We start from the raw sequence: 10,389 nt of genomic DNA, 5'->3' as shown, positions 1-10,389 counted from the left end.
CCATTAATCACTATGTGGAATTGCAAACCCCCGTTTTATAGCGGTATGGATTCTGACAAAAAAAAAAAGAATTCTCACGGCAAAAAACAATGATAAAACTGCATTAACGAATGTTTTGCTGTCACGTCTTTGTGTTTGTTAAAGAGCTCTGCAGCGACTTCCTGTTTTGATTTTTTTTTCTTTTTGTCTTTCTTAAAAGGTTAGGGTTTCTAAAATTGAAACAAACAAAAAAAAAAGCTCTTCCTTTGCAGGATCAGCAGAGCGAGTCAGTGAAGTAAATCCACAGACGCTGGGACATGTGAGGTTTAGCTGTACAGCAAAGAGTCAACATGTACTCTCAATAGATGGTCGTGCAAGAACTGGACGTGTTGCAGAACAAAGTGCCTTCATTATAGCCGGTGAGAAGGTATCTCTAAGACTTCTATAGCTTTTATCTTCTAAAAGGTATACAAGTCGCTTAACTGAGCAGTTATTATTATATCTCTGTTCGACTTGAGGATCATAATACTTAAGTGTGAAACTGCCTATTTGACGATCACCTTGTGAGTGTGGCTGTGATGGATACCTCAAGTAAGTGTGGCTGTGACTGACTCGGTAGTGTGCGTGCCTCCACTTAACCACATTTGAGTGTGACCTCTACTTTTTGCACTTGTGCTCGTACACATCTTGCAGAAACGGACACAGCCTGGTTGAAAGATCTTCCTTGAAACCGTCTGGACCCATCCAGATCTACCTGCTGTTCCCAAATATTCCCTGGATTTCACGAATGTGTCTGCGTTGGTTCCACCACCAAATATTCTGTGTGCCTTTATCCTGCATGACGACGGTGTGACTGTCAGACATTAGTCACCATTTCCAGCTGTGCAAGGCTTCTTCTTGTAACTCGTGTCTTTGGAGACGTCTCAAAGCTGCCATGGAGGCGATCGCAATTTATAACTTCAAAACTACAGAGAGGGACGAACTGCCATTCAACAAAGGGGATACTTTGAAGGTAATGATGTCATGTTAATAATTAATTAATTAATTTATACACGGTTTATTTCAAAGTTGTTTTCAACACAAATGTTATAAAATGTTTAACAAAAATGTTAAAAACGATAATATCATCAAGCAATATCTATCATCTGATCTGTCATAATAATCTCCTATCTACACAATATTTACAGAATCATATCTATACCACATCTATACAATCATATCTACGCAATGAAAATGTAATTTGTATTAGACACTGATGAAGCATTTGCCTACAGTGGCATCAAACACCGTCTTTGTCTCATTACTATTTATTATATTATTATATTTTTGCTATCACTGTGTGGTGGTCTGTACACACAGTACTTTACACTATCAGCATGTGCAAATTTGCTCTGATCCGGTTTACAAGAACACTCCTAGCACCATAACCACTACAGTACACTTATTGTAAGTGGGTAAACCATTTGATAATGGAACAACGGGTGCCACTCCATGATTTTTCTACTACTGACAGAGAGCCCGATGCCAATAAGCTAACCCTGCACTGCAGGTCTTAGCTCAGGAGAGTTAATGGAAATGTGTAAGTAGGAGCTCTTTGGCTACGGTGGTGGAGATAGAGAGGGATGCCCAGTGGACAATTTTAAAATATATTGCTTTTGAGTAATATAGGGTTATTCTCTCAAGTGTGAATTTAAAGGGAATTTCAAGTTTAAGGCCATAGTATGTAACTGGAAGCACAGTCAAATTTGAATTCGTTTTCTGGACCAGTATTTTGACCTTAAATTTGAAATTCACTTTTCTTTCAATTTAATTTCTCACTATAGTGAAAAACCCTGTTAGTATTACTAAGAGACATGTTAAAAGGCAAACTGAGATTAAGACAGATTTTCAGAGATGTTTTTCGTCATTGAAGCTATGCCAGTTGTTTTTTCGACAAACCACACTTTTCTTATTGAATTTGATTGATGTTTTATCTCTTTGTGGTATTTAATCTATGAAATGAGTAGATTGTCTATATTGCTGATAAACATGTAGAGCAGGATGAATGTAGATCAGCGATGGATGCCTTCACATTGCTTGGATTATGGACTCTATCATTATGTACGGTCAACCTTTGGACCCCTGTTCTAGACCAATACTGATCATTTTCCTGTCTGTCCACACCTCTCATGCCTCCCCCCTCTGTCAGTCCCTCCATTGGCTTCCAGTTAGATATAGCTTGATTACAAGTCCCTACATAATGCTGCTCCAACCTACCTATCCTCCCTAATACTCAAGTATGTCCCGTTGAGGATCCTGCGCTCTGCCGAAGGCCTACGTCTATCCTCTGTCCGTACTCCCACATCTGATGCTTGCCTCCAAGACTTCTCCAGGGCTGCACCTTTTCTGTAGAACTCCCTTCCCTTCTCCGTTAGACTTTCACCCAGTCTCCACTCCTTCAAAAAATCTTTGAAAACACACTTCTTCAGGAAAGCATATCATTTAAACTGTTAGCAGATTTTCATTCCCCCCACCCCAGGACTCCTCTCCTACAACTGTCAAAAACCTAATACTTTTCTAGCAACCTATTTCATTACCCGTACATATACCTTTTGTGTCACTCATTGAGCAGGGGCCTCAACCCCTCTGTTCCTGTGCGTCCATTTGTCTGGGTACAATTATGTGTCTGTTAGTCCACCCATTGTACAGCGCTATGGAATTTGCTGGTGCTATATAAATTATAAAATAATAATAATAATCAACAGATGCTTTCAAGTTCTTGTAGGTAGGGCCCGACAGCTGGCTGAACATCATGTCAGTTGTGGGCAAAGATCTGGACCTTTCCTGGTCTAGAATCCACACTTATATCCATGTTTCATGGTTGAATTGAAAACTATCCTCCTCATATAGGAAACAGGTAGCTGCCGTAAAACAAACCATTTTTTTCAAAGACAACCAACTTATAGGCAGGATCTTGGCAGGACCTCTCAGTAGTTCATTGATAGGAATACGATAAGCTACTGAAGCAGAGTTCAGTTAAAATTATCTTCACGTGAATTTCAGTTCTCAGAACACAGTCCTATTTCACATCTACTCAGCTCTTATAGAATCTGAAGGGACCTGAGTTAGGTGGTTCCTGAATTTAGTGGTGGAATATTGTGATTTCTAACCCATTAGTTCCCAACCCAGGTCTCAAGGCGCACAAGTGATCAGTATCCCCTTGTGGAAATTGGAATGGAAATGGAAAATGACTAAATCCTAAACTGTTGGTGAACCATGAGGCCTGGGTTGGGAACCGGTGAATTTACCCATCGTTTAGCAGTCTGTGCCTTCCATAGTTTCTGGGGCAGTGCAAGATAATCTTTATGGGTAGTTAGGGCTGTGCCCCAAGTTTTTGTGGCAAACCTATTGGTGTTATAAGGACAAATGATAAGGATAAGCGTGTGTTAAATAGATATATGTTGCATCTTTCATGATTCCCTCACTACTTATTGATGGCTTGAGAAGCTGTTGAATGGGTAATCATGTTAAGATTTACGAGTATTTTTGAAAACCAAATGCCCCATTCTCTTGGTATAGACTCTTTAGACATGCCTAGCCCAGTCTGCTTTATCAGGATTTCTAACTTTGACTTTGCAATTGGCCAATAGATTCTTGGCACCCTAAAAGATAGGCGAAGAGGGGTGCGGATTGCCCAGGTGTTTTGTAGAGGGTCAGGGCCCCAACAATGAAGAGGCAGAATCGAATTCCAGGGGCAGAGTCTTGTGCTTTACCATCATTGAACTTCCCCAGCAGCCACTGTTATTCTAATTCGGACCAGGCCAGGAGCTACTAAATTACATTTTAATTTCTGTTACATAAGAAATTCCAATATCAGAAGGGTCATTTATTTAACTTTAAATTGTTAACAGACCAGAGAATTACACATTTTTGATCATAAAACACCAGGTCAAAATATAAGCTAAATCATCTTCAAATTGTATTAATATTGAAGAAGTGACTTGGGAAACTGCATGACCGAATTTTTTGTCAAACTGCTCAGAATGGTTAGACAAGAACGAGAGGGTCTTCATCCAAAGAGCCCTTGCATCAGGTCCTTGTACACAAAAAAGTATTCACTATTATTGTGTTACTGCTGATCGCACACGTTTTTTAACTGATACTATATCCCATGTAAGGATATCATATTAGGGATTTATCTACTTAAGAGCTGAGAGGTCAATATTAAGAAAAAAAAGCCCTTTATTAATTTTGATCAGGTGTGTTCAGTAGATAACTCCCTAATTTGGTACAATTTTATGGGAATATGGATTAGGAAGCTATCTGCTAAATAGCACCCTAATTTGGTATCCTTTGGCATAATATCACCTGAATTGTGTTTCCCTCCTGAAATTTTTCCGAATTTTTTTTTTTATTTTGAATGAATAATTTCTGCATTTTAGACGACCTGAACAAACTTTTGGCATGATCACATCTCTACCAACGCTTATTTCCCCAACACCTAGTTGAACGTAAATTCTCACCTGAGTCACCTCCCTTAACCCCTTAAGGACACATGACATGTGTGACATGTCATGATTCCCTTTTATTCCAGAAGCTTGGTCCTTAAGGGGTTAATCTAAGACAGATATTTAACACCCATAAATCCTAGCCTAATCTTCTAAATTAACTCCCTTAACACCCAGCCTAACACCTAACCTCCTTTCCAACCCTAACTCCCTAATTAACTCCCTTAACACCTAGCCTAACACCTAACCTCCTTTCCAACCCTAACTCCCTAATGAACTAATTAACTCCCTTAACACCCAGCCTAACACCTAACCTCCTTTCCAACCCTAACTCCCTCATTAACTCCCTTAACACCTAGCCTAACACCTAACCTCCTTTCCAACCCTAACTCCCTAATGAACTAATTAACTCCCTTAACACCCAGCCTAACACCTAACCTCCTTTCCAACCCTAACTCCCTAATGAACTAATTAACTCCCTTAACACCTAGCCTAACACCTAACCTCCTTTCCAACCCTAACTCCCTAATTAACTAATTAACTCCCTTAACACCTAGCCTAACACTTAACCTCCTTTCCAACCCTAACTCCCTAATGAACTAATTAACTCCCTTAACACCCAGCCTAACACCTAACCTCCTTTCCAACCCTAACTCCCTAATGAACTAATTAACTCCCTTAACACCCAGCCTAACACCTAACCTCCTTTCCAACCCTAACTCCCTAATTAACTAATTAACTCCCTTAACACCTAGCCTAACACTTAACCTCCTTTCCAACCCTAACTCCCTAATTAACTCCCTTAACACCTAGCCTAACACCTAACCTCCTTTCCAACCCTAACTCTCACAGCCCTAGCCTATCCTTAAACTAAAACTATAATCAGACTATTTCACACTTTTGTTTTGTTTTTTTTCACATTTCTGCATAGCATTATATTGACTTTGTAGCTCTTTGGACATTCTCTGGACATATTTAAGTACACAGAGGTATTGAGTCATTCACTCTTCCCAGAGCCACGTATAGCAGGCTCTGGCTGTGATGGCTTATAATGAATCCTGGAATTCTGTTACTCCTAAATATTCAGGAAACGCGAAGGTTTTTCTCAAATGGATTTGCTTCAATAAAGTGCAGAAAACAGGATATAGCAGCAGAAAAATAATTAAAAATGTCCAAATAAAAGCACAACGTGTTTCAACCATATAGGTCTTCCTCACTTACATCTGAGGAAGACCTATATGGTTGAAACGCGTTGTGCTTTTACATGGCTCTGGGAAGAGTGAATGACCCATTACCTCTGTGTACTTAAATATCTGTATATAAACAGTATTACACTATGTCCAGTTTTATATGTTACAGATAACCAGAGACAAATTGTAAGGTCCTCTTTGATCTAAGTATGTCACATTATGTGTGGTGGTGTTTTTAATTGCGCACCCTGTACTTTGTACTTGTTTTTGAACTTTATGTAGTGTCTTCTGAGTGATAATTGACACTAGGGTTGCTGCATCTCTCACAATTCAATAGCGCCAATCCACCCATATGCAATTGTTTTTAACTTTTGTTGTTTGTGTTATATAAATGATGCTAATGATGAAAATGAATATAGTAATACGGAAAGTATCTGATTGTTAGATACACAATTGCACACCTGAGGGCATCTATTCAGCTGCTCAGAATACCTTCTCCACGACTCACCTCCGATGTCAGGTCACCCATATCGTGAATTATATCTTTATTTTTCAGATTCTTAACATGGAAGATGATCAAAACTGGTTTAAGGCAGAAAAATTTGGAGTAGAAGGTTTCATTCCAAAGAACTACATCAAAGTAAAGCCCCATCCGTAAGTACACATTATCTCATACCATCTATTCTGAACAGAATATTCAGTTGTCAGATGTCACCGTGCCACCGTTTAGTGACTAACCTTCCAGTCTTTGGATTTTGGCTTTAGTATGTGGAATGCATGTCAGGATCGGGACAGGGATCCAACACGCAGAATACAAACAGGAGCTAGGTACGTATACCGGACCTTAGAATGGCCGGACTAACGTAAGGAGAAAGCAAAGAATGGTCAGAGACAAGCCGAGGTCGAGGGAACGAGAGAACAGGTAAGCGAGAGACGAGCCGAGGTCAAAGGACACGAGAGTTAAGCAGGAACGAATGTACAAGCCGAGTCAGAACCAAGAAGACAAACAGTAATAAGAGCACTGAGTGACCAGACAAGCTAGAACCATGACAGGGCAATGAACCATTACACACATCCCTATTTTATACCTTGGCTCTTTAATTGATGACTCCGCCCTTGCCGAGCCCTGATTCGTTGTTCGGAACTGGATTGACAGGTCAGGACGTGATTGCCGTCATGACCTCGGCTCCTGAGCGCCGCGTCATAAAAGGAAGCGGGGCTATCGCGGCCGGCGTGTAAACGGCTATGAGAGCTGTGAGGATTGGGTGAATCAGCCCCCCTGAGAGGACGGCCGTTTGAAAGTCTAACCTCCTCCGAGGTAGAGACTTCAGGTACCCTGACAATGCATGAGGATTCGCTTACCATCTGAGAACGTTCCTAATCACAGTGGAAATCACATTGGGGTAATGGCATTAGTTAGAGTGCAGTGGGGATGCATTTAGAGTTATGGTTTGAGAGCAGTGGGAATATTTTTAGAAGTATGTTTATAGTGCAGTGGGGATGCCTTAAGAATTATGGTTTGAGTGCAGTGGAAATGCCTTTAGTATTATTGTTAGAGCGCAGTGGGGATGCCTTAAGAATTATGGTTTGAGTGCAGTGGAAATGCCTTTAGTATTATTGTTAGAGCGCAGTAGGAATGCCTCTAGAATTATGGGTAGCGTGCAGTGGGAATGTCTTGGTATTATGGGTAGAATTAGAGCGCAGTGGGAATGCCTTTAGTATTATGGTTAGAATAAGAGTGTAGTGGGAATGTTTTGGTATTATGGTTAGGATTAGAGTGTAGTGGGAATGTCTTGGTATTATGGTTAGAATTAGAGTGTAGTGGGAATGTCTTGGTATTATGGTTAGAATTAGAGTGTAGTGGGAATGTTTTGGTATTATGGTTAGAATTAGAGTGTAGTGGGAATGTTTTGGTATTGTGGTTAGAATTAGAGTGTAGTGGGAATGTCTTGTTATTATGGGTAGCGTGCAGAGAAAATCCTTAGGAACATTGTTCAGGCTCATGGAGGAAGTGTCAGCACTTGTCCGCCCTGTATCATACATACTTGCTGACAAATGCACATAGCCAATCAGGCAACCGGTGCCTTTGCAGAGTGCTACATTAGATCTAAAACGTGCTGTAATTGTTCTCTCATGGTTACAACTACGAATATATTTAATGTGCTCATGCTGTGATTTTGGGGCATTTGCTCTCAGTTTCCCGAATATTGAGAAGCAGAATCATAGAGGAGATAATCCAAGATGGCAGGATGGGGGTTCCAAATTAGGACTGTTCGTCAGGATTTAAGACACCTGGCAGGTGTTCACTATATTGTGTGTCAGGTTGTTAGTTGTGGAAACACAACCCAGCAGTAGTGAGGTGCTCTGGGTGGCATCCCTTACTTTTCATAGGACAGAATGTCACAAATCAGGTGAACACATGAGGGACAAATGGTGGGGTCATAAATAGGACAGGGAGTCACAAGATAAACAGATAGGTGAGAAAGGCTATGAACTGGAACAGATAGCCACAAGAAGGGTAAAGGGGGAAGATGCGAAAAAGGCCCCATCTTGTATATGATTTGCCGTCTTTATCTGGCTACATTTCAAACTTACAGAAAAAGTTCCTGATAATATGAATTAACTTTAATCTGGCAACCAGCTAATCATATATAGCAAAATATTATAGGTTTCATTTTTCATTTTTGTTTGCCCTTTTTTCATTCTTTTTTTTAAGCTTGAGCAGCGAGAACAGCAAAAAAAAAAAAAAAAAGATCAACAGTGGTCAGTGCAGTAAAATACTAAATTATTAGATACAGTAAAAACGTTAGACATAAGAAAGGTTCCACAGGGCGCCATTGAAACACTCTGACAATAAGCCATAGCATCGTGGACTTTTCATTGTGGTATTGTTTGGTCCCTTTAAAACAACACATTTGAATATGTGAATGGTTGGCCAAGAGACATAGGACAGTGGTTATTTAGGGATGGGGACAATAGCTACGTCTTTCGGGTTCCGGTTTATTTCACGTCTTTTCGACATCTTGCCCACGCTTAGAATAATAGAAGTTGAACCTGCTCTCTTGTGTTGGTCTACGCCTGCAGATTGTGAGAGCTGCTGGGGAGTTTTGGGGCTTTTACCCTGTTTCTGAAAGTTGTTCACTGGGGCAGAACACACGGGTTTTTGCAGAGTATTTCCCTGAAATCACGGAAACAGATGGAGGAAGCGCAGGTCAGAAGTAGGATTGATTTGCCTACAGTGAAGAAGTGATGAAAAACCACGATTGAAATATAACTCGTTAAAAAAAACAAAAAAAAACTCAGATCGCAGTAATGCTATTTATAAACTGCAGAGCACGTTGCATGCGCCCGCTCTTACTCTGCAAAACTAAAGTACAGTAAGCCATTGCAGAACAAACTACCCTATGCGTTAGCACACACACATTATATATATATAGCAAAACACACACACCCAATCACACACAAACACTCACATACCCAGCCACATGAACACAGATTACCTATGCTATCGCATACATGCAAAACACACACACAAACACTCACATACCCAGCCACATGAACACAGATTGCATATGCTATCAAATACATGCGCAGTCACACACATTTTCCTATAAATTACATACATATCTGCAAGAGACATATTTGACTTCTGGTGCTATAACGTGCTGGAGGGTTGGGCAAGATGTAATTCCAATTTGGAGGGGGTCACATATATCTGGACTAGTGTACGGGGAAAAAAAGCTAAATACCTTACAGTTTGCATGTACTAATAATATTGCACAGCAAATTCCCTTAAATATTTAGAAAATCCAGCTGGAAGTACTTCGCTGAGGTATTGCGAAATTGTTATTACATTGGTTAACATTCTCCAATGCCTGTGATGGAGTGCAGACTGTTATGTAACACCACCAGGAACCTTAAATTGCAAGGTTTCTGAGAGTGATGGTCTGAATGATGTTATTCGAATAGGGAAGCTTCTGATTAGTAAACATTCGTTTTAAATCTGCCCTCAAACACACGCAGCTATGCGGGATGCAAAAACCCCAATCTCTCTGTGATCATACCTCTTAACCCCTTAAGGACCAAACTTCTGGAATAAAAGGGAATCATGACATGTCACACATGTTATGTGTCCTTAAGGGGTTAAATAGGAGGTGTACTTACACATTAGGTGTACTTACATAAATATAAATAAAAAAGTGAAAATCACTTTAACTTATTTTTTTTTCTCATGTGATGCTCCATCTTCTTTTCAAATGTATATTAAAGATTTAGCAATCTAGTTCAGTCAAGGCACAGCCTGGGCACACAATGCAAATGAGGAAAGAAACATTGTCTTAGTTTGCCTTCTTCCACAAACGTTGTTAAGTGGCAGAAAAGTTTTGTTGATTCTGTTAACATGATATGGTTCATATCATTACACAGGTGGTACGAAGGCAGAATCTCCAGACAAGTTGCTGAAGAAAAGCTGCTGAAACGGAAGTTCCTTGGAGCCTTCCTAATCCGGGAAAGTGAGAGTTCACCAGGAGAATTCTCCATTTCAGTCAAGTAAGGCAAATATGGATTATTCACTAAAGTCTAAGCTAAATCCAAATGGCACAATTTAGGCTGAAAAAAAGCCAAGCTGTGACTTAATCGTCTTTGGAGAATGATTCCAGATCAGCTACTTTTGCTTATATTTTGTCAACTAGATTTTAATTTGCTAATACTGTTAAATTCTTTATTATGACATT

At 40.0% G+C, this 10,389-nt stretch overlaps 1 protein-coding gene across 3 annotated transcripts in view; it reads left to right on the top strand.

Moving 5' to 3' along the window:
- Window positions 1–241: 241 nt before the first annotated feature.
- Window positions 242–10,389, top strand: part of GRAP (GRB2 related adaptor protein) — an 89,192-nt gene continuing 79,044 nt past the window's right edge. Inside the window, exons 1-4 of one of the 3 annotated variants that reach the window (XM_063430453.1) lie at window positions 242–398; window positions 673–991; window positions 6,213–6,310; window positions 10,082–10,204. In XM_063430453.1, coding sequence (XP_063286523.1) covers window positions 914–991; window positions 6,213–6,310; window positions 10,082–10,204 — 299 coding nt within the window. In that variant the 5' untranslated portion in view covers window positions 242–398; window positions 673–913. The other 2 variants (XM_063430452.1, XM_063430451.1) reach the window with 2 other exon arrangements.

This window comes from Pelobates fuscus, chromosome 8 (assembly GCF_036172605.1).
Source record: "Pelobates fuscus isolate aPelFus1 chromosome 8, aPelFus1.pri, whole genome shotgun sequence".
NCBI lineage: Eukaryota > Metazoa > Chordata > Amphibia > Anura > Pelobatidae > Pelobates > Pelobates fuscus.
Note: the sequence above shows the minus strand (reverse complement) of the source record. Positions and strands in the feature narration are given on the sequence as shown.